At 42.6% G+C, this 25692-nt stretch overlaps 1 protein-coding gene across 2 annotated transcripts in view; it reads right to left on the minus strand.

The window, feature by feature from the left end:
* The window catches only part of Cmtr1 (Cap methyltransferase 1), a 120418-nt gene that overhangs the window by 15038 nt on the left and 79688 nt on the right, over window positions 1-25692 (minus strand). For both annotated transcript variants that reach the window (XM_075698728.1, XM_075698727.1), the window contains 6 exons: window positions 21214-21270; window positions 19569-19626; window positions 11150-11218; window positions 9396-9545; window positions 5762-5884; window positions 742-833 (listed from right to left, as the gene is read on the minus strand). In XM_075698728.1, the coding sequence (XP_075554843.1) occupies window positions 742-833; window positions 5762-5884; window positions 9396-9545; window positions 11150-11218; window positions 19569-19626; window positions 21214-21270 (549 nt within the window). The remainder of the gene's footprint in view (window positions 1-741; window positions 834-5761; window positions 5885-9395; window positions 9546-11149; window positions 11219-19568; window positions 19627-21213; window positions 21271-25692) is intronic.

A 25692-nucleotide genomic window follows, 5' to 3' on the forward strand; every position in this document is an offset into this window, starting at 1 on the left:
TACGCAGACGCTTGCAACACAGCTAAGATATTTACCCACTCTTAGCAGAAACGTGCCGTGTTAGAATAGTAGTGAAGACAAATGCCGCAGTTTTTGCAGCATACCCACCATGTGTTTCTATGTCACTGGCAGCTAAGCGTGCCCATCTGTTTCTGTCCCCTCAAAGTGGACGTGGCTACATTATTGGCACTGACTTGCCGATATTAACAATATTATTCATTACTAATACAGAAGAAACTGTTTCATCGCATTTGGAGCGTTCGGCTTGCTCCGCTGGCCGCCATTTTTTTTTTGGTGTCCCACACTGTTACAGTGGCAGCCGCCTGTTTGTTGACCTATCATCCCGCAGCAAATGAAGGTTGAAAAATTTTGCTTCCGTTTTGCGGGAAATTTAACCTGCGTAATGATCGCACCCCTGAATTTGCGGCAATTTTTTTGACAAAATATGTGTGATCATTGTGCGAGTAGATGCGGTAAAAAGTTCCCCATCTTTACGACACCATTAGACACATACGAATATAATAGGCCCGAGACAACAAGTGCTAACCAGTGTTACGAGCGCGCCTCGTGCACTGGTTCACAACTTGTAAGAAGTGCTTACGTGTCCTCGGATACTTTTTTGACAAGCATCTAGTGGCCTGACTACATGCAATCAAAGCTGTGAAATGAAATGGTTTGGCTGCCTCTGAGAGCTGGATGAACGAGAAGAAAATTTGACAAAAAACTTCAGGTGCCACTCACCTCTCCTCATAGTGCTTATCTCTGACAGATACTTTGCCCAAAACAAGAGCGTCAATGATGTGGATTGTGTTGAAACGTTTCTGTTGTCGGCCCTAAAAAAAAAAAGAAAAAGACAAATAAGCAAAATGTGCTGCTGATGGCTTTAACCTTTCTAAACATCTCATCTCCATGTCCCCCCCCCCCCCCCTTTCTAATTTTTGTGTGGCAACATGCAATATTGATGAACTGTTCAAATAGAACACAATAGAAAAACAGGCCTACAAAAAACTTAACACCTTCATTGTGTGTAGAAGCTTCATAAGGTAATTCTATTTTCCTTTATGCTTTTTTAATGCAACAGAATTTCCTGTGTGTGAGGCTCACATACTGCTTGAACTTGCATGAATCTCAAAAGAGGATATATACTGGAACGGAAGTGAAAGACTTGAACTTCAGGGTGGTTCCGTTTGAGAGATATGGGAACAGAGCAACGCTCATACTAGCAGTTAATTAAACAGCAAAACCAGTACTACGAGGATCATCATAAATTGCTCTGAAATGGAATCTCTATCATCTTTGTTAGGCACCATGCTTTCACTGTACCACATCTTGGCCACACATCAACCAGGCCTATTTTCGCAACTCCGTATGATTTATCAACTAAAAAAAATTAAATTATGGAATTTTACGTGCCAAAACCACGAATAATTTATCAACTGCAATGAATGCTGATGTTAAGGCTTGTTAAAAAAAGCCAGAGCTAGAATATTGTTTCAACGCTATGACTCTACTACCACATGTGAGCTCCGTGCTCCAAGAAAGAACTATCGTTCTGTTGTGACACTGAAATCCTTTGCTTCAAATGCAGTGTAACAAGAAGACACTCCAGCATTATGAGAAACTTGCCTGGCATAAATCATTACTACAGAAAACGATAGAGAACCCACTACATGATCAAGTGCCAGTGCTGGCTGGAAACACCTCAACATCTATTTTACTCTACTTTCTCTAGGTCAGTTCAAACCAATTACTGCTTCATTGGCATATGTTAAGTCAAGAGAGCCTTAAGTTGTATGCAGTGAATTATAAGAACGGCCACTTTCGTTGAAGCTTGCAAATGTGGGACACAATCATGGCACGTACAAATGGAGACCCGGCACTCATGCAAGACATTAGTGCTCACGACATGTGGGCACAAAAAAAGAAATTGATAGATAATGCCTAATGCATCAATTCTGGGCCGCAAGGTAAACATACAAGGGCTATGCCTAAACCTGGGCTGAGAAATGCATCACTGAAATGTCTCGCTAAGGGACACAAAACTGCACCATCCTCATCTACAAGCTGGCACGACTACAAAACAATGCTTTTGCTCACGTGACTGCACCGCAGTATGACTTGGCACCACTGCCTACATTACTTCTGCAAAGAGTACTGATAATAGACAATTTCACAATTCAACCTCATTTTAATGAGTCACTCTCCTTAAACAAAAATGCCTTCACTATATATACAGCGAAATCTCAATATAACGAACTTCTGGTGCCCGCAGTAATGTCTTCGTTATTCTGAAAGATTGTTATACAGTCAAAGCTTATTTATTCACAACTCATAAATTTGAAATTTCTGATAATTCGAAGTAGCTGCTACGGTCTGTCCAACAATGTATTGAAAGCAACATGTAATGCGTCCCGCAAATTCACACTGAAATCCGCACCGCCACCAATAATTCTAACTCAAAGCCATCGTGAATGGGGAGTGTGTTAGGGTGCAGGAGCATGTTGGCGATGCTGGCATTGCCGCGCAGGCCGTGCAGCTTTGCTCTTTCTATCTGCGGCCCTTTGTTTAAGCCCGACTGGAGAGAGACGCGTTTGTGCCAGGCCAGGCATGGCCAACGCCTCTGTTGCAGGTCAGTTCTCTCCATCTCTCACAACCTTCAAGATAAGAACACATGCGCGGCGTGGCGTGTTTTTTTTTTCCTTTTTCCTTCTTTTTTTCATTTTACATCTTCGAGGCTATGCTCATTCTCTACGAGGTTTTTCTGCCGAGAACCGGCACCAGGTAATGTCTAAAAAATGGCGGCCGTGGCGTTTATTGGCATTCGCAGTACCGAAAAAGTATGGCCTTTGAGATTGGTGGCCATTAATCAATGGAAAGCGTCATTTTGATACGTGTTTGGACACCACCTATAGCGGTGTGCAGCCGGTGCAGGTACAAAAGTACAACGGAGACCAACATTGCAGCAGCTTGTGGTGTGTTTTGCAAGTGCATTTTTGAGCACAGCTCTTGTTCCTGCGGTGAGCGTCGGTGGCGCAAAGGCGTGTTTATTGTCTGACGTTTCCGGCATGGGTCATTTGCGGCCAGTCACGCTACGTCACTTGCGCTGTGCCAGCCGTCCCCTCTATATGCGCGCGCCGCACGTGTGAGCACTGCTCTCTTCGAAGCATGCGCAGAACGATCCCCAACCCACGCACATCTTTGAATGGCTGTTTGCGACCATCAAAGAAGTGGCGTGGGCACTTTTTTCTCCGCGTCATGCATTGTGGGTCGGCGCAACAAATGTGCGGATGGAGCAAGAGCCATCTCGACGTTGGGCATGTCGGACCGCATTGGCCACGTCCAGTCATGTTGGCTGAGCCAGTGCTTTGAACTATAGATGTTGTTGTTCTCACCAACATTACATAGCATGTGCGCGCACATGCTCCCGCTACATTGAACTATATGCGTGTCTTAACTGAACGATTTCTTTTCTGACTTTCATTATTTCAAATTTTGCATAATTCAAGTTTTCGTAGCATCCCCAAGGAATTTGAATTATTTATTTATTTATTTATTTATTTATTTATTTATTTATTCGGTATACCTACATCGCCTGTACGGCATTATCGTACGGCTGTTATTGAGCTGTTATTGTAGTGAAAGCCTCAAAATTAACCATTCCGCCCATCAACCCATCAGTTCACAAGTTGTTACCATATAAGCTATCCCCGAAAATGTCACTGTTAGCTGTCAGCACATGCTGTTGCTATTATCCACAGATTCCGCTGCCACGCACCATTGAAGCACCGCATAATAAGAGTGATGCGTGCAATACAGATGCTGACACCGAGAAAACTACCGACAAAAAGGTAGCTCCGTGTTGCCTCCAAAGCACTATGTTTCTTGCTTTTTGTTTGTTTTCCACATTTCTTGCCGTGCACACCTAAACTGTCTCGCTCGAGGAGGACACCCAAACTATGTCAAAGCACAAGTGCGCCTAAATGACACCGTCTGGAACGTGCGAAGTGCGACTGTGTGGCATCCCCGCGAGTACGGAGGTTACATTTCACCGTGCATGTAGCTAGTACGGCTGCAGAAAGAAGCGCAAAAGAAAGAGGCATGCACAGAAAGAAGGGTGAAAGAAGCAAGAGGCGCACCTCCATAGCAAGGTGGCATTTTACTGGGTGGAGCATACGCTTGGAAAACCTGACGCGTTGTCGCCTCTGCTCACCCGCATTCTTTTTTTCTTGGGCACCGTCTCAGGTTTTCCGAACCCGTGTGTCACAATGTCTGCTCTCTGCACCCTGTCGTCTTCTAGCCTACTGTTTCGGCTGCTGAGAAGGATATACGGAAATCTAAGAATCCCCAGATTTCTGAATATTAGTTTGTAGTCCTGAGGCATTGTTAACGTCATAGGGTAACTGAACAACGATTGTTATTCTGAAAAGTTGGGTATTCTGAAGTTCGTAGCACTTAAATATTTTCACATTGAAACTATAAGTCAGCAGGCGATTTCTGAAATGTTCATTGATCTGAAAAGTCCGTTATTGCGGCATTCATAGTAATAAGGTTCCACTGTAACGGCTGTAAAAGCGCACATGCTGATATCAGTGGGAAAAAAAGTTGAGATCAAGTCCATGCAGAAAAAATGCAAGGATGATGCCTCTGACGAGTCAGCAATGGCTTTCCTTTTGATTCTAACGGCCCACCAGTGGCTCACTGTTTCAATGTATGGCACACAAGCCATGCTAAAGTTGAAAGCACATTCTGCGCTGTCCTCCATAAGTACGCAGGCAATCGGTGTGATCCCACGGGATTGTAGGAATGGCCAGAACGCTGGAGGCCAGCCAAATTTAGGCTAAAATCCACTTGCATGTTCAGTGTGTGCTGTACCAAGCCATGCCTGATCAGTGTTCAACATTTGCCTACAAGGGAACATACTTTGAGCTGCTGAGCAAACAGCTGTTCGCCTCTCTGTAAACAAAATTTTCTCGAATCTGGGACATCTGGTTTCATTCTAGCAGTAGAATACTCAGTGAATAAAACATGGTATGAAGATTTACTTTACTGTCTTGAACAGTTTGTATACTTGTGCTCGCTATATAAAGGTATTCATTTTACTGATTTAAGTTGTTATAAGCGTGCTTGATATAATCTTACTTCCACTGCCAAAAACAAAATGAAGCAAGTGGCGCTTCAGTATAAAACGTTCTCCGTGATCCAGCCAAATAAACACAAAAAACAAATAAACAGGGTGCGAACTTGGGCGAGTTGGTAAGTCATAGTAAACTTGAAAGAGTGCTTTACGAATGTGACATAGGCAAAGCAACAGGTGCAAAATATGTGGCGCTACTTCCAAGTGGTGTTTATTGAGTTCAACAGAACACATAATAGAAAAAAGAGAATGTGCAGACATAGCAGATGATGCTGTCGTCAATGTGATCAAACCACGTGTGTAAGATAACAGCGTTCTTTGTTTGATAAGGACGAAGACAGAGCACTGACGCAGTCTTCTCTGTCAAAACAAATTTCCGCTGCCTCTATAATCTCCTGCGTGCACTTGTGTCCTTACAGCAAATAATGATGCAATTATTTTAAAAATTTCTAACTGCAAAAGATTTTGAAGGTGTGTTTGTCGTACCTGTTTCTTTGCCTATGTCTCGTTCGTGAGGCACTATTGCAAAGTAAGTGTATCATTAGGCTTTCAGAACTCTCACGACTCTCCTCCAGCTAAGGTCACAGAAACCTGACGTGTAGTGCATGCCATATGCAAGCCACTGACCTCTCCTGAAAACTCCTGCACCATCTCGCCATAGAAAAGCGTGTCTGGTGGGAGTTCCAGGCCTTCGGTGACTTTCTTCCACTGGTCTGTGGAGTTGCCTGTCCACTGGTAGACCTGCTTCCGCTGCAAGTGGATGTAAGCAGTTATCGTACTATAGGCAAAAAAACCCCCCAAAAAACAGACCTCCCATGCCAGCAACCTGTCGACCTTAATACCTGAAAAACCCTACAGTTAAAGTGCAAGAAAAGAAGAAAGTAACAACCAAGAATTCATGAAACATACCTACCACAAGTTGTCTTATTACTCAACATGTAGGTTGGTTGTTAAACATTCACTGACTCTGTAATGCAGGGATGCTATAAACAGGCAGCTCTATATAATAGTTGCAGCAAGAATAATCTGTGCCACTCACCAAATGTTCATGAAATTTATTCACGAAATATTTGTGTTAAGGCAACTGATATTTTGGTTGCTATTACAAACTGGTTCTGCATGTCATTGTCGCTTCTGCAGGTAAGTCCAAATAAGGAGTCTGAAATGTCAAGTCTTAAAAAAAATTGATAAGCAACTCTATTTATATTCTTGTGAAATCAGTACTGCCCTAAACTAAACACAAATTAAAGATTACTACTGCCCCGAGATCTGTAAACAAGTTCTGAGAATCGTGCCTTGTACAATAATATCAAAAAACTGGGAGGTGATATGGAAGCATAGGCAGGGGCTGTACGCTCTTCTAGAAGTGAGATATCTTCACAAATGTCCAACACAGTTTTGGCAAGTCAAGTGCAATTGCATTATACTGCAACACCCGCAGATAATTTTCCTTGAAGCTTTGCTAACCCCTTGGCAACAATTTGCAAAAAAATTTATGTGCCGAATGTTGGTGAAGTGTTGGCTAGGGTGTGTAGGGTACCAACTGTTTCAGATAGCGTCATGCCAAGCTACTATGTGCAGCCTATGAAGGGACATGTGAAAAGTAAGTGGAATGCTTCTGTCGTGCAATGGTGCCTCATTCTTCCTTAATGTCAACAGAACCCACCACTAGCATGAGACGTTCTGTATCAGTGTGACAATTGACATAGGTTGACGTAAAATAGGTAATTTATCATGCCACGAGCAGTCTAGTTAAGTTGTAGCAAGCAAGCAAGCTGTATTAAGCAATTTTTCTATGAATCTCTAGAAGCATATAGGGAAATTTGCTTTCTTGTAAACAGTGAACATAGTAGTATGAGGAAGGTTACAGACTCTGACAAGGCCTTAAAGAGAACCCTCTTTACCCCACACTCTAAGAGTTATTCTGTGCAGTTAAAAAAGAAAGCAACATTCTAGCTCTGAGCACAATAAGGCTCTGTTGACCACTAATGAGCTGGAATGGTGCATATATTAAGAGAAGTTCCCATGCACTGATCTGATGTTATCAAAAAGCCATTATTGTGGCTTCAAAAGACTTGACCTCGTATAAAGGTTAAGACATATTGGCAAAGTGTTTGCTAAGAAACTGTCCTGGAAAGGCCCTCACTGGATAAGAAAATGAGACTTATCTTGCCAATGACAGATCTGTCACAAAAGAAAAAAATAATAATAATTCTGGGTTTTATGTGTAAGGCTCTGTCACCGACAATAATGGCATGTCTGCTATCCTTTAAGGGTATGCTACCAATGTAGAATGACTTGATTTACTGACTGACCTTAAATCGTACACTTTTGTTAATTCAACTTAATTCAATTTTTAGTTATTGATTCGATTAACTAGATTTTTCGGTCAATTTGATCCCCGAAGTTTCTGGCCGGCCCCTATACATTTCTACTGGACCAAACTTTAGTTATTCCAATCCTGAAACTAGCCTTCAGCGGGTAATTCTAACTTGGCTGGTCATTGCGCACACACCCAACTCCAACGGTGACCACAGACTCCACTAGGTGCAGCATCCATTTTGGCCGTGTTTAGGGTAAAGTGAATGCGTCGAGCTCGTGTCATCTTTCGTTGAAAACCCCTGTTTTATGGCATGCTCCAGCAATATTCTGAAGCAAAAGCAGCGGTGCACAGTGAATTATTACGGTATTTACCCTGTTCTAATGCGTGCCTTTTTTTCCCAAGAAAATTCATACGAAAATTGCTTGGCCTGGGCAATCCCGATACGAAGCTGAAACCAAAACAGTGTTTGCGGCGTTCAATCGTTATAGCCGGCCTGGCCAGCTTCACCACCATTTCCATTACGAGATGACTAGCACAGAAGACGACAAAACGAGTTTTCTTGCATAGCATAACGACGTCTTTCGCCGGTTTCAGCTTGATTACAAAAGCACATTCAAACGATCGGCTATTTTACGTGCTAAGCTAGCGGCAAGAAGTCGCGTCACGTGTTGTTGGCTTTCCGGAGAATTGTATGCGTTGCAGAATGAACTCGCGAAGTGGTTATAATCCTGTTAGCGATTGTGGTAGAGTTGTTTCATAAATGCAGATTATAAAGTGTGCCATGGACCGTACGAAGGACGAAACGTGGTGGTTCTTAATGGACAGCGATAAAGTGCAGTACGAGAGCACTGGTGATGGACACCACGTAGATAACTAAATTTACATTCTGTGAAGGTAAAGCTCGCTGGTTTTGTCATTTCCTTTCTGTCTAATATGCATCTACTTCCTGATTAGACGAGATGTCGTCCAATTATTGATTTATTTTCCTTATTGCCAGAAACAGATGCACTGTATGTTTTTCTTGCTAAAATATAGAGTGCGCGTTCCGAATTCTATTTCGTTTAGGGGCTCTAATGCCATTTCTGTATTAGTTTTCTATTTTGAACCCTTAATAAGTGGCACGTGCGCATTTTATTCAGGGGTGCTTCAGAAACGGGGAAAATACTGCTGATGAATCGGCAGTGAGTTTCAGCATTTCTGCCTCTTGCTTAATACAACCCACTAATTCAACCAAGTCAGTCGGTCCCATCAGGGTCAACTTAACTGACATAATCTGTAGTGCCTACAAGCACGCTTCAAGGAAGCTCCTGTACAGCTTTCATTTGCCACGAGCTACTTACAAACAGCGAAACAAGACAAGTGCTTTCTGAGATGAAGTGCTGAATATGCAACCAAGACAAACACTGCAAATTCTGCCGATAAGATATGGCAACAACCTTAGGAGGTAAGCAGCCGCTAATCTCACAGCAATTAAAAAAAAAATGATGGTACCACTTCAGCCAGCGATCAAGAAATCGGTGGTCTATGCAAGCAGTATGTGATAAGGCGAACCAAACTAAGCTGTTCCAGACAGCAGGAACATAAATAGTATGTCATGCATAGTGCATCTTGTGCACAGCCAAACACCAAAACCCTCATTTGCTGCATATTCTGCTGGCTAGAGTCTATGAGGGTGCTACAGTGAGTCTCCTTGTGGTTGCTTGTGGGTGTGCTTTATTCAATGCCACTGCCTGTCAATACCAATGCCCTTGATGGCACCAATAGTTATGGAAGGCTACGGCTTCAGTGGAGGCCATAAAAAATTATCCTGTGTTGACTGCTACAGTTAACAATCATCCTTTATAGCAACTGTTTTGAACTGTTCTCACTGCTAAAAGGAAAAGCCAAAAGAAATAGTTAGCCTAATATACTGAAGGAAACACAGAAAAATTCACTCACCCCTGCGCTGAGATAGAAATATTTGTTGTCTGGAATATTGGGCTTCCACTCTCCACATACGACACACCGGTAGTCGTGGATGCTCTTGATGCCTTCAAGAAACTTGGGTTTGAGCTCGTCAGGACGTTTGTCAAAGTACGACAGTTCATTCTAAAGCACAGAAAGCAAAGAAAGTAGATCGATGAAAGAATGTCATGAAACAATGTGTATAGCCTACTATATTCCCACAAAATCAGCACAAATTTATCTAAGACAATTTATGCTATGCTAAGACAATTTATCAATGCTAGCTACTGTCAAAGGAGATCATTAATTGGAGATAGAGCGCCAACTAATCTCCTTAATGATACAAAGTTTCACTGGTGGCGAATGTGTTTTTGCATCTGGTTGATGTGTTCAGTCCTCTTGTATCCCTAATGTTGTTTGCTTCTGCCATGGAGTGTTTTTAATTGCAACATTTAGAATGACTCAGATACAGTTGCTACATGGTAAATTGGACGTGACGGGGACAGCCTAAATGTCCAAGTAATCAAAAGTACAGAAGATTGGAGTCACCAGAAGATAGGTGCCTTCAATCCACAAGTGGCCAAAAAGAAACTTGTCAACGGATTGCTATGCCACTATGTGTACACTTGCCTGTGACCTGGTCAATCTGTTTTTCGATAATAGTCTCACCATGCCTACAAAGTGATGTAAGTTAAGGCGTGCCAAATCTATATCCCTTGGAAACTTGAAACAGAGGTTGACTGTGCTCTGATAGCTGAATAACTTTGGGTTCCTTCGCAATAGTGATTGTCTGGCGCTCCCCTCACTTAATCACCGCCTTTGTTGGCACAGACACTGAAGGTAATATTGGCACCACTTCAAGCTGTTTGATGATCCTGAGCGACTAAACATCAAAGAAGTTGCCTGGATCTGCGTCACAATTTAACACGTAAAGGAACGAACCCTGGACACGCAAGACTCATATGACAGACAATGCGGCCTTTACAACTCAACAGCTTGGCTTGGCTTGTCCTGTGGTTAGAGCATGGTCAGCAACTACTGGGTTTACTAGGGTCCACTTGTTTCAGTTTTGAGGAGACGCTGGTGACAATGCTGATGACACATCAAACAAAAATATAGCTCTTTCTGTCCGACTTCGTGGCTAAACTAGCTGGCAATTATGCAGTTATCGAAAGGTGCTTGGTAAGGTGCCTGAAATTTCGGTCATCCTTATACATTAGGTCTCTGACACCAGTGGTCATGCTGCAAAGCTGTCCGGAAACTAGAGCATGTCTGAATTATTGGTCAGCGACTAGTATAAGTCCATTTGGGTGTGGAGATCAAGATTACTTCTTGTACTGGTTTACTACTGATCTCTTGGAGGATGAAAAATTGGCAGTTCTGACTGAAGTGTAAAGGAGCAACAATAACTGCTAGCACAATATAACCTATTTGAATTAAGATTCACATTATTTCATGCAGTCTAAGTTGCACTACACATTCGCAGGCACATGAAAACAATTTGCACATCACTGTCTGGCTGAACTCAGAACTTTGTACATAGTTTGCAGAGTTCAACGTATGCACAGCACATCACTATACCTTTGCAAGAGATTTTCAAGAGGATTTTACAACAGCTCGATATAGAAAATAATTTTACATATCAGAGTTTGACATATCTCAGATCTACTGCTGCAGCATCGTCATATCTTCATTACGTTACACTTTGCAACTCATCTATATTGTTATGAAGACAAAGAAAATCCAACCTTCGTCAGTTCTTTGAGCTTTGCTTCAGGAGGTGGCCGCTTGGGGTCTAGCCGCGCTAGGTCTGGAACCTGCATGGTTAATAAATGAAATCATCACAAGGAATTCCCGGATGGCATCCAATTTAAATTTTTAGAAAGCAGTGCAGTTCTTGCTGCATACATACAAGTAACGTACAAGGTGTTTCACTTAACTTGGGCCAAACCTCAAAAATATGCAAATGCCACTTAGCTAGACTGAACAAAGGTAACGTTGCTTGCCGTCGCTTGGAGATACCGCGATTATTTTTTGCATTATGCCTAATTATATAATTGGTCTTAATTAATCACGTCTCAATTATTATAATTAGATGAGAAGTGTAAACAAGAAAATTGTAGAGCAATGTGATAAACTCCAGATACAGCTTTCTGTTGCTGAATACGTGCTAGATAAAAGTGTCTATCCGAGCGTGAAAGAAGCTCACAAATACATGCAAAAGTGCTGCGCGAGTGGCCGCTCGAGGCATTTTGTGTGTATTCACACTTAAGTAAGACTAATTAACTAATTGGGCGTAATGAAAAAAATTATCTATCTCCAAGTGACGGCAAACAACATTACCTTGGTTCTGTCGAGCTACGTAGCAGTTGCATATTTTTAATGTTTGGCCAAAGTTAAGTGAAACACACTGTATATTCAAAAGGAGAGATGTGAACATGCACCCATGTTTCCACAAGAAGCGTTCCAGGAGAATTTTCTGAGAACCGCGGTTTTTATGCACTGGGCATGTCCCAGTTACCCAAATGCTGTCACGTAATTCACGACTTCACAATCAGCCAATATCATCATCACCATCAGCCTGGTTACACCCACTGCAGGGCAAAGGCATCTCTCATACTTCTCCAAGTACCCCGGTCATGTACTAATTGTGGCCATGTTGTCCCTGCAAACTTCTTAATCTCATCTGCCCACCAAACTTTCTGCCGCCCCCTGCTACGCTTCCCTTCCCTTGGAATCCAGTCCATAACCCTTAATGACCATCGGTTATCTTCCCTCCTCAGCCAATATACCATCAAATTATTGTGTTATCAGTAACAGAAGCTCACAGATCCTGCGAACATCACTAACCCTGCATCCCTGTACAGCTTGCACACCTAATTAATATCCCTACATCGGCTGTTTTTCGACGTACTGCTCTTGAATGAGAAGCCAGAAAGCTTAAATTTACTGATAGCGTTGCTTAAATCAAGCCGCCTCAGAATGCATTGAAAACACAATGGGTCAACCAAAATTTTAAAGTTGTTTCAACTGAACATTAAAATATGTTAAACGCCTCAATGCTCACGAGGCATTATTTGAATTACTTGACGCTCTCACTTGAACGCACTGTTACATCCTATTGCTTGTTTTGTCCTGCAAAGGCCATAGGTTCGACTCCTACCAATAGTCATGGGTTCGACCATCAATGGTGGCACCATCAATTTTGGTGCCATTGAATTTTGGTCCCACCAAAGGTTGTGGGTTCGAGTGCCTTAATTAAGACTAACAGGTATAAGTACCCTAATTAACACTATCTTGATTAAATTTGCTTTATTAACTTGAGAGTTTAATTAGCACCATATATCATGGGTCCGAGTGTCTTAATTAACTATTTTAATTAACTGTGCCTTACTTAACATCCCCTTAATTAACACCAAAGGTCATGGGTTCAAGTGCTATGATTAATTTTATCTTAATTAACTGTGCCTTATTTAACTTCACCTTAATTAACACCAATGGTCGTGGGTTCGGCCATCAATGCTGGCACCATCAAATTTGGTGCCACTGAATTTTCTTCTACCTTAGGTCGAGGATTTGACTCCCACCAAAGCTTGTGTGTTGGAGTGCCTTAACATCACCTTAATTAATTAATTAACACCATATGCTGTGGGTTCGAGTTCCACCAGAGGCCATGGGTGGCACCAGCAATTTTGGTGCCACTGAATTTTAGTGCCATAATGTCGGACGGTAAATTTTTCGATAATGCTGGACAATGGATTTTTCGACCTATGAGCCACTTCAGACGTTCACCCTAATATACGTCTGAATTATTGCAAGTTGACTGTACCCTTACTAATGTTAACTAGCACAGACAGGAATCTTAGGCTGTGTAGCTGTTATCAAATGTTTTTTTTTTCCTTCCTTCCTGTCATTTGTCAATTCTGCACTTTGCCATCACGAGTTGATACAGCAATACAGCAGGTGGCAGCAATGTGCTATGTAGCGATAGCGATACAACGTTTGCATTTAGCTTCCCAATTATAAAGAAAGATACATATTAAAGAGGGCTGGAAACACATTCTTTTGAAACCTGAACAACGCATTAAAATTGGTGCAATGCATTTCAAGGAATATACTCTAGAAGAAATTCTTTCCCCATTCTCCCTCATGTCCTCACAGATGATCCTGCACTTCTTATCGCTTCTTTCTTTCATTTTCTTTTCTCTACAGCATGCTTCTGATAATGTAGTAGTAGTAGTAGTAGTAGTAGTAGTAGTAGTAGTAGTAGTAGTAGTAGTAGTAGTAGTAGTAGTAGTTTATTTCATGTCCAATACAGAACATGAGGACTAAGAGAAAGAGCTGCTTTTAGTCAGCTTGATGAAGCTCTCACTCTCTGTAGCTTGGACATGGGTCAGCATAGGTTTCAGACATACCGAATAATATCTCAAGTGGTTAACTACATGGAATTAATTGAAATGGACAAATGTGCAACCTATAATCACATTGAAAGGAAATACGAAGGAAAAAAATATAATAAATATGGGTATATGACTTCACATTATTCATTTCATGGTACAAAAATAAAAGTTTTGAGTTTATCTTAGCTTAAGAAACTATGCACAAACAAAGAAAATACAAAGAAAATGGTTCACTATAATATCAGCGCTACATACAATACTGCCTAAGTTGATTGAGTGTGAAATACCCTATATTTAAATCTTGTTCATAAAGATTATGTAACATTCTAGGAATGATGCAACATAACCTATCCCCCCCACAATTACTTTTACTGGGACGCACTTTCCAATATTTGAAACGTCAAGTGTTATAGGCATGAGCGTATATGTTTAAGTTACCCAGAGTGTGCGAATAATGAGTATTTTTCTTAATTTCATCTCATAGTGCATAACATACTAGTTAAAAATTTTAGAGATGGTCCAAACTAATCAAATCATACTTCTTAACGGCCAAGCCAGATGATCGGGAGCAGTATTAGCAATTACCCTCACCATATTGTTTCGAAGTCTTTTAAGTTTCAAAGTGCTTGTGGAAGTGGTGGCTACCCACATGAGAAAACAGTACACAGTGAAACCTCGTTTTTATGAACACTACATTAACAAACTTTTCAGAATAACGAGCTTTTCAGAAATCACCTGCTGACTTCTTATGGGTTCAATTAAAAATATTTCAGTACTACGAACTTCAGAATACCAAACTTTTCAGATCAGTGATCGTCATTCAATTTTCGTGTCACGCTAACATCGCCTTGGTACTATGAACTAATATTCTGAAATCTGGGGATACTAGCAGACGACATCGCATCGTTGCAGCGCATGGATTCGGAAAACCTGAGACGGTGCTCAATAAAAAAACGCTGGAGATAATTTTTTTTACCTATTGCAGAGGCGACGACACACTGGGTTTTGCGAGTGCAAGCTCTGCCCAGGCAAGCGTCCCTTAGCAACGGAGGTGCGTCTCTTCCTTCTTTCACCCTTCTTCCTTTCTGCGGCCGTACCAGCTAAGCGTGTGAAGAAATGTAACCTCCATACTTGCGGGAATAACACATGGTTATGTTTTGCACTTTCCGAACCATGTCGTTTACGCGCACTTGCACATTGGAATAGCTCAGGTGTCCGCCTTGAGAGAGACAGTTGTGGTGTCCACAGCAAGGAATGTGAAAAACAAACAAGAAACATTGTGCTTTGGAGGCGACATGGAGCTTCCTTTTTGTCAGTAGTTTCCTCAGTGTCAGCGTCTGCTTTGCACCCGTCACTCTTATTATACAGTGCTTTAGTGGTGCGTGGTGGCGGAATCTATGGAATATAGCAACAGCACAGGCCGAGAGCCAACAGCAACGTTTGCGTGGATAGCTCAAACGGTGACAGCTTATGAACTGATGGATTGATGGGAGGAATGGTTAATTTTGGCACTTTTACTATAACGACCTTTCAGAATAATGAACGATTTTTGGCGGTCCCACATGATTTGTTATATTGAGATTTGACTATACAATGCAAGACATAAACAAAGAGAGATAAACCAAAAGTCTGATCTTTGTTGGTAATAAGTCACGGTCAGGGCAGATAAGTCTTAATGCACGAACTTCCTTGTGAGCTCCATAATCAGTATGTGAGCCCTATGACAAATGTTCAGCAAATACAACACCAAGAGTTCTGAAGTTATTAACAACTTCAATGAGGCTTCCGTCTAGTAGGAGCGGACTACATTTTACAAAGTGCTTGCTTTTTGCCCGAAATATAACTGCACACATTTTGGAAACATAAATTACTAACCCATTACATGACGACCATTCGGTCAGCTTAAGCAGAACCTAGTTTCCACGCTGGAAGAACCTGTCACAGTCATCATTGGCTATAAACAGGCTCATGTCGTCGGCATAAATAATATATTTAACATTTGGGTCCACTAACGCATATACAGTTAAACCTTGATATAACAAAGTTGGTCAAATCAGTAATTTGCTTCGTTACACTGAAATACTGTTCTATTAACATTTAACCTTTCCTACAAATGAGTAGTCGCCGATACATTTTTCTAATTTGCTTCGTTACATTGAAATTCTGTTCTATTAACATTCAACCTTTCCTACAAATGATTAGTCACCGATACATTTTTCTTAAACAGAAAGGGGTCACAGAATTTTCCGAATTATCAGGCAACCGAAAAAAGCAAAGTTGAATTCAGAAAAAAATTCATTTTGATAAGTTTGGGAGTCGGCGATGAATGATACGGTTTCATGCCACTTAAGTGGACGATATCTTCACACAGGCGGCACGAACTAAGCGAAGACAACCATGCTTTCGCATGCTTTCCGCCCTCGCAACTGATGGCGTCGCCCACACTGGGACGACACTATCATGAAAAGTGCTGCCAGCTTCGTCTTCGTCTGCCTCTCGCTCCAACAGGTCACCGAAACTCGAGATTGCGCAACCTCTAATACTAAACATGCGGTAAGACAGCTTACATGGTGCCAAGCCGCCTTGGCATGCCCACTCTTTGCACACGTGGCAGATTACCCTTAAAACCGGGTGCACGGCTGCGTATGTGGTCAGCTGTGCTTACAGCCATGCGCAGCTACGGCCGAGATGCGCACCAATTAACCGCCACCCCCCCTGCCCCGTCGCGCATGCTTGATTGCGTTACCACGAGCGAGTTCCCCTCCCCCTCTTTCCCTTTGCTCGCGCGGGAAGGCGGCACTCGTGAAGCCACCATCTTTCTTCTCTCACCCTCACATACTTTCACTCACACCTACAGCACACAATGCACGAGGCGCAATAGGATCTTATCGCACTTGGACTTTATATGGAACATCACTGCGGCTTCAATTCGGTGGTCTTTCTTGTCGCGCCATGCGCGACTTGAGAGGTGCATTTGCAAACAGCTGCTTGTAATCAAATCATCTGACCATCTGTGTCCGTGAACGTTTCCATTTATTGTCTTGGCATTCCTTTACGGTGGCAGTGAAATTTCATTATGCTGAAATGGCATACAAACACACTTCCTTATATAGAGGTTTTAAATACATGGTGTTCTATGGACAAGAGGTTATGAAAAGTTAAATACAGTAAAAGCTCGTTAATTCGAACCGCAAGGGGAAGCCGCTTCAGTTCGAATTAACGAAAGTTCGAACTAACGAAAGTGAAGGAGAGCAACAGTACACTGCCATTTGCAAGCAGTAGGGCATGTCAGAAATTTGGCGTGTCAGAAAGTGATGGCGTGTGCCACGGGCACACGCCATCTTCAAGTTGAAGCTCTGGGTCCGACTGTGCCACACCACCGATGTCCACCGAAACGAACGTTAGTCGAGGCTTAACACCACCACAATGAATCGCGACGGCAGATACCTCCTAAGCTGAAAAAAGAGGTGCACAACCGATGAAGACTGCCGAGACAAAGACGCTGAACATGTGAAGGTGGCGAAGACCCTGATTCATTGGTTCTTGATTGCAAGCGCAGCTGCGACGTACTTGATTCGCTGTGTTTCGGTGCTTGCCGTGCCATCTAAACACAACATTAGCAGCTGCACAAGATTTGCAAAGCCTCCGAGATTCGCAATGGGAAAGAAGTCTCGGAGGTTACGTAGAACGGAGAGGCGGCAGCCGCCGCTGCCTTCTGCCTGACCCCGCGCCGGTTAGATTTTTTTTCCAATTTTGCCTCCACTCGCCGTTCTCTCCGTTCCGGAGGCAATGCAGCCTTGTGTGTAGGCAGTAGGCGCGTTTCTCTGGCTGTGTGCCAGGCGAGCGTAGTTCGAATTGTCCGTGAGGGAACCTTCTCGCGTTCGAATTAACGGACTTTTTTATACATAGACTTCTGTGGAGCTTGGCCGGACCAAATCGTACAGTTCGGATTATCCATAAATTCGAATTATTGAAGTTCGAATTAACGAGCTTTCACTGTACTTCGTTATATCGAAAATTTCGTTACACTGAAGTTCATCATATCGAGGTTTAACTGTATTGAAAAATTATCGACCTAAGATACTACATTGCAGCACTCCAGACGAAGTGCCTTTTAATTGAAGATGTGGTGTTATCAGTTGAAATATATTGCTGGCTGTGACTAAGGTGATATTAGAGGATCCGACAAGCTGCATATGAATGCCGTGCCGTAGAATTCTAAATTCTGGACAAGCAGATTTCTATTAGGGGAATTAAATGCCTTTGTAAGGTCTATAAACATACCTAATATACACTTCCTATCTTCAATTTTCTACAGTATAAATTCTTTTTGATTGTGGAGTGCGAGTTGTGTGGAATAGTTTTTACAAAAGCCAAATTGAGATTCTGCCATTATGTGGTGCTTATTGGTAAAAGAGATGAATCAAGAATAAAGAGCCTTTTCGAAAATTTTAGAAAACATGGACAGAATTAAAATCAGTCTGTAATTTGCTAAATCATTTCTGTTCTTCTGTTTATACAAGACGCAAACTTTTGCCTTCTCAAGTTTAAAAATTAAATTATGGGGTTTTATGTGCCAAATCCACTTTCTGATTATGAGGCACGCCGTAGTGGAGGACTCCGGAAATTTCGACCACCTGGGATTCTTTAACGTGCACCTAAATCTAAGTACAGGGGTGTTTTCGCATTTCGCCCCCATCGAAATGCGGCCACCGTGGCCGGGATTCGATCCCGCGACCTCGTGCTCAGCAGCCCAGCACCATAGCCACTGCGCAACCACGGCGGGTCCTTCTCAAGTTCAACAGTGAATATGGGATCGGAAGTGCAAAGGTTGATTACATCAACAATTGCATCTTGGCAATTACATCTGCAACAAGTTTAACAGTGCATACCTGAATTCCAAAAACATCGCAACAACTACTACTTCTTAAGCTGCACAATTAGCAGGCAAATCTCAGCCTACGAAACACGATTCAAGTACACCGTATCAGCATAGTTGCCTTTCAAATACCCTAAAGTGTTTCCTGGAGTCAAAGAAAAAGACAGGTTTGCAAGGTACTCGCTGAATATATCGGCTAGTTCGGCACTTTGAACTACTTGGCCATTAACAATAATTCCATGCATAGTATTATTCCTCCAACCGAGCACTGAGTTGAGCTTTCCCCAAGCCAGAATCGTGGTTTTTGAGCCCTCTGAAAACATATTACTTTGTTTCTTTTGCGTGCTGAACTTATTTATTTAAAGGATTACAATAGTCTTAAAACTCCTGAAGAGGGGGTCACAAAGCAAAATGACTGTTGTACATTGATGTGCAACAAATTGTCCATCTCAACCATTAAAAAAAAGTGGTTGAGATGGACAAAGGAGCTGTGAAAGACTTGAGGGATGCATTACCAATAGCTGCTTCCCCATTTGCCAGATCTCAAAAAGTGGGGTATGTGCGTGCACAATGGCTGTCACCTATTAGCCATTGTGCTTTGTGAAATGTTATCATTGACAGTGCCTAAGGCCAAAAAGAGCAGGGGTTTCAAATGGCACGGGAGAGAGCTAGCGACCTGTTACGTGAGACCCCAAAATTCCCTGTTGCTTGCAGTTGGTCAATGTGTGGCACGCATGTTAAACAAAAGCTACAGATTGTCTACATATTGGGAACATTTTCTTACTGCACCTAAATAGTGTTTCGGCACCCACTTACTTCCCAAACCTAGCACACAAGCCATTTAACCTATAAGACGATACAGATGAATAAGCACAAGAAAACACGCACCTTCCAGAGTTTCAAACATTCTTTCCGAAGGTTGCTCTGCCTTCCATCATACAACTCACTGCACAAGGCAAAAAGAAAAGCACAATCGTTAGACATGATGTAGGTCACTACACCGAAGATGCCACTAAGTCTGTGCGTTCCACAAGCTGTGACATGAACACCGCAAAGCACGTCAAAATGTGTCAGTGACAATTGCAGAAATGCGACAGTGACAACAAATGCCTTACAATTTCTATGCTGCACACAGCCAGAGGAAGAACAAAACCACAAAAGAGAGAACGCATTACAAGCAGTTTGATGAAAAGTTCACAGCACCGAGAGCGATAGCTAGTACAACTCTCGGGAGGCAGTGCTTTTGATCCTTTTGTTTGGCATTTATTAACCCTTTCAGGGTCGATTTTTTTCGCCATATGCGACTGCCCAGGTTAGATTTTTTTTATTGCATATTTAAACTGTTCAGAGGGACCTATTTCGAAAAAAATTTACCGTAATTGTTTTACGATGACCATAAAGTGAGAAAAAAATATTTTGCATTGGTATATATGCACTGTTTATTCATGGATAACAACAATAAAAAAGGAAATAAAGTTATAAGAATTTAACAATCTGATGCATTGTTACACACATAGCTCAAGGCTTAGAATATGTGCACACGAGAATACTTCAAAAGTCTCAAATGTTCCTGCTCTTACACTAATATTTACGTCCATAGCATAATCGAACTGCGTAGGTGAGCGCACTCAAGAAAACCATGTGGTTGTGTGCCCGTCAGAAAAGCAAAATGTGTGACAAACTTCTGCTAACCTTCACCTTATCACGAATCAGAAGCGATTAGCTTTTGCAAGTCTCCCCCAAAAAAAATCATAAAGAAAGAAAGAAAGAGAAGAAATGCATGAACGGTGGCATCCTTCATATGTGCACCCCTGTGAGCAATGAAAAAGCAAGTAACAGGCGGTCGCCCTTTTAGTAACGAGATAGCCATCAGTTTTGCGAGTGCAAGAAGCCGAAACCATACGTGGAAGAAAACCCAAACTAACTGCCACCCATCCGCACGCGTGACAATGCACGTGCGGTAGTACATAGACACACCGGAGCAAACAAACTAGCTCTAAAAGAAAAGAGTGTGCAACAAAAACCGGGAAAGGGAGGAGCAAGAAAAAAATTCCCTGCATTCCCGCATAGCAGCAGCACATGCCAGGGAAGAAAAAGTTTGGAAATTGGCGTGCTTTTTAAACGTACAGACTGCGCCGTAAGTATACAGCATCGGCCATTTTGGAGTTGTTCGCGGTGCCATATATTTACGTCACTGACCCTGAAAGGGTTAACTGCAACAAAAAAGAGGCACTGCTGAGCTGGTGCACCGTGTCAAGTGTTTTTGTCTTCTTCATTACTGCAGACCCCTGTCCTTCCTTATTGTCGGAAAATAATCTTTCCATATGGCCCAATGAAGCTGCAACAAGTTTCCTTTTTTCTTTTCTTTTTTTTTCAACAAGTAAATATAGCAGTGCTGCCACTTATGTGAGACATGCCACGCAAATTACATTCTTCTCATCTTTCCTGGCAACTGTTTACTTTTTGGAAGGATGAGAAGGTAATGCAATTACTAAACTAGAACTACTTGTGACACCACAAGAAGAGAACTCACCTGTTCTGTGCAAAGGCCCTGATCTTCATGAGATGTGTGACTTGGGCACGCCCTAGCCTAGATGAGCAAGAAGGGAAGCGCAAAAGAATAAAGCAAGAGCACAGAAGGACAGAGAGATAATGCATTCACCTGAATCTAACACACACCCCTTTTTTTCAGAGAAAATGGGTCCAAAAATTTCCTGCACATTACAATCAGGCATGAAACCAAAACTGTGTTCTCAGTGTTGGCAACAGCCTATCATCAAAGCTGTCAGACGTAGCGTCATCACCATCATCAGATGGCGACAGAGAATGTTTTTACACTGGTTTTCATGAAGCTTGCTATGGGTACATTTTGTGTTCAACTACATTCTGGAGCAGTATTCACAATCACTTTCGGAGGTACTACCCCTTTCGTTAAAATTTTTCGCGACTCGGCACTAGATGGTCAGCGTATAAGGCCGACAGCATTTCTGGCGTTGTGCCAAGCTCATTATCTGCAGACAGTGCCGGGAACGCTGTTGGTCATATACTTCAATAAGTCCGATGCAGTCACAAAATCTCATGAAAGTGATAGCAGTGTCTGTAGTGATCGCTCGAGAATATTGCCCCCGTGTGCTTCTTATCTGTGGGCAACGAAGCGGTAATAGCCATGATGGCATGCTGCTTTCATAATGCAAGCTCATTTTTAAAAAAAAATTCCATTCTGCAAAAACAAATTCTGCATGCCTCGTTTTCTTTTTTCTGATCGCAAATGTGGGGGGCATGCTACAGCTTAGACAACTTAAAACCTAACCGTTTATAGTGCACAACTGGCTACAAGACGGCCTTTTCTGACTCCTGTTTACCCTCCCAGAGAACTCCATGTATATGCGTACTGCTTACATTGCAGCTGCGCAAGACAAAATACCAATTATAATGTGGCTTCTGCAGGTAAATCCTGCGGACAAGCACGGTAGCGAGCATGCTTCTCAACGAGGTGTGCCGGCCAATGGAAGAGGAGAGCAATGAGGGCAATGCAGAGAAGGAGGAGGAGCATGAAACGAGGAGCGAGTGAACAAATGAACCGGAAAAAAAAATAATAAAGCAGCGGCAGCGCTATGCGGGCGCTCGGTGGTTGCCTAGGCAATGGAGAAGCTTTGTGCTCAGCTGCTGCTTATCAGCGATGTGCTCTGCACTGAACGCAGCTTCAGTTTCTGTGCACCCGTTGCAATGTGCATTGTTGTGATGTGCATATGTCAAGCGTGCGACCTTGACTGCTGTCAGTTTAAGCAATGTTCCGCAAATTTAGTTTGGAGCTATTAGGTTTTATGTGCACTTGTGAGCTTCAGCCGTTCCTACCAGTGTGCACACATATAGGCTTCGTAGGCGTGCACAGTAGTTGCCGCGACTGATCGCCGGAGAAACCAAACTCTGCTTTGCACGCGCTGCTGTCAATTTAGACCGTGCGTGTGATCGCATGTGCAATCTCTGTGCAACTGTCTACGGGTACAAACATATCAAGGGTGAGAATCCCGCAACGGCATGCCGCCCAACATCCCCGCTGGCTAGGTCTAACCAGCATGACTGATCGGTGACCAAAATTGTGGTTTAGTGCCAAGTCAATAAAACGTGTTGCAGTGGCTGTATGGCACATGGAAAATGAAGAAACCACCTTGATAACGAAAGTGAGGGCACAGGCAACACTCAAATGGTGGCAACTTGGTCTGCAGTCGCTATGTTTTTGACAATGTGCATATGCCGATGAGTTCGAGAAATCAGATGAGCTACTGTACTGCGTCTAAAATTTCGGTCGGCGTCGTTTTTAAAAAAATTTTTATTACTTTGTCTGCTTCATGGGAAGACAGCGGGTACTTGGACAATAACATTTCAATGTTTGTAAACTTAAACAGATGCAAAAGTCCTGGTCACAAGCTTCGATTCTCGGATACAGCTGCTGCTTGGGCTACATGTTTTTCGCATGTGAAGGCTTTGCACACTTGTTTTGGTTACAGTGCGGTACCGTTTATAGTGCAAATATTCCCGAATCCGGCAACTTACGCTACAAGCGGTCTATGCTGTATATCTTTCTTTTATAAGTTGGGGGGCATGTTACGTTCAGGTGCACATTTACTTTCTTTCTTTGAAGCGAAAATTAGGTGCATGATAGATTCGGGGGTGCATTAAGATTGCATAAATATGGTAATTTGTGCCTAACACAGAGCGCATTAACACGAGCACAGTCAAAAGTTTGAAGGTTGGGCCAGTATAGTGCAGCAATTCATTCGGCTAGATTCTATTCCTTTCCTAACATCCACCGCACAAAACAAGTCCGCCTTTGAGATAACAGACATATTTAGCAGAGCGTCACTTAGGTTGCATACTCAGGTGACTGCAGAGAACTGTATTGCCTTCACTTATTCAATAAGTCCCAGAGATACCAGTGACATGCAGTCAGCTTGGCAGTAAAACGACAAAGAAGCCAAGTAGACACACCATCACACTATGCTCAATCTGCTTTATAGCAGAGCATGGGCAGCATTTCACGTTCCTCTGCCAGTATGAACATAGCCTGCACATGGGCCAGTGCTCCCAACTGAGCAGCTGCGTGAAAATTGTTGGGATAGGCAGCTTTCAGTGGAGCAGAGCATAAACACTCTGCTAAACATGTCTAATGCAGGAAGTGCATCGCATGGACCCCTGACGAAGCCTTAAGATTCAAAAGGAATAGCACTGGAATAGAATCATTGCCTTATCTCGACCTTGGTCTCCTCAGCCTTCACTTTAATGTATAGAAACGTAACATAGTTTGCTTACAAAAAGAGAAAAAAAAAATGAGACTTGAACCGAGTTGTGCTCGTCAAGCGTGTAGTACTTGCGAAAAAAAGTCAAAAGAAAAGCCCAGCTCTTCTGGTGCTGTTGTAATTTTCATGCGGCCCTCAAGACGAGTCAAGCTACTCCGTTGTTCTGTGCTTGTTCAATACTAGATGGCGCAAGGTGCCTGTTGAAGGGTGAAGTTGTGAATATAGACTTTCTTGCTTCCTTGTCGTGTAACCAGCCATCTATTTCAATATGGCATCCTCCATGGGATGAGTGAACACATCGAATCATGTTGAAAAGAAAAAAATGTATGGCGATTTGGAGAACTGAACTTCTTCGAGTAAGAGGAATTTTGCAATATGTGTCGAAACGTAAAAATAAGAGAAGCAAAAAGGAGCAGTGAAATTTGCCTGTGTGTAGTTTAGCCAACTTTCATTACAGCGTAACATTTTTTTTTTGTCCTGATGAACTTTGTCGCTCTGAAAGAAAATTTTTTTCATGGTCCTCATACTATTAACAGATCATTTGCAAGCTAAAAAAGAAAGGCTTAGTTTTTGCAAGTCATTTTCTTAAATATCTGTACTGTCCTTCAAGGCTAAGGGTAAGGCAAGATAAAGCACTTCTCACAACAGCAAACATGAAGATCCACTTATATTCTCCATGTAGATAGTGCCTTCAGAATCTAATTTTGGTATTAAAAAAGAAAATAGGCTTATCACATCAGAAATTAATGTCTTTGAGCTGTCCTTTGGATCTGAAGAGCATGCAAACTCAGCTTAAAAAAGAAGTGCATGTTAGGTACTAGTACAGTTGAATCTCAATATAACGAAAATGGATATAACAAATTATTGCATAGAGTGAAGTAAATCTAAAATGCTGCTGGCTAACATCTGCATGCAACAAATAGATTCTTGTGACAAATGTAATGAAGGTACAGTCAAATCTTGTTAATGCTTTAAAGAGTTTAATTCGGTTTGTATTAGGGACACCTGCATCTCGGCATCAGCCAACACCATTTTTCGAGCTCAAGCACTTGCAAAGAAGCAGCAGCACGCTTCCTTTCCCGTTCATTCCTCAATGCATAGATCTTTTCTGTTCTCGTCCTCCTTCCGCCGCGCGTCCTCCTTCCGCCGCGCCAAAGGAAGCATTGCCTAAGCACGTGTACTGCAGCACATGGAGGAAGCTACTGCAGCTAGGCTCGAAGCGCGTACGAGGCGGCCATTTTTATATGCCGATGGCGATATGGTGACGCAGATTTAGGGTCATACTCGATTCTAACGCGCATGCAATGTTTTTACCCAATCTATCAGGAAAAAAAATGTTCGTTAAATTCGACTAAATACGGTAATTAGCACCATCCAGCAAGCTGGTGGGAAAGCAAATCCATACACTATCCGCCCATCCCCGCAGCTGCGCTACCCTCACCCTCCCTCTCAACTTCCTCGTAACTCCCTCATCTTCGACGGTCTTGGTGCGCCTGCACTTCTGCGCCAGTGCCGCCAGCCCCGCCAGCCTGGCACCTGCTTAGCCCGCTCCTTGAAGTTTCGTTTTCTGCCATTATCTTGAAGCAAGTGTTTGGCCGGCTTGGGCAGTTTCGTGGTCCTTGCTCGCTGTGTACTAGCGCGCTCCGATATTTCACGACTCGCACTGTTCGCGCATCGCGTTATGGTGAATGAATAATTCAAAAACAAGGCCTTCT

The sequence above is a fragment of the Dermacentor variabilis genome, chromosome 7 (assembly GCF_050947875.1).
Source record: "Dermacentor variabilis isolate Ectoservices chromosome 7, ASM5094787v1, whole genome shotgun sequence".
In the NCBI taxonomy this organism is placed as follows: domain Eukaryota; kingdom Metazoa; phylum Arthropoda; class Arachnida; order Ixodida; family Ixodidae; genus Dermacentor; species Dermacentor variabilis.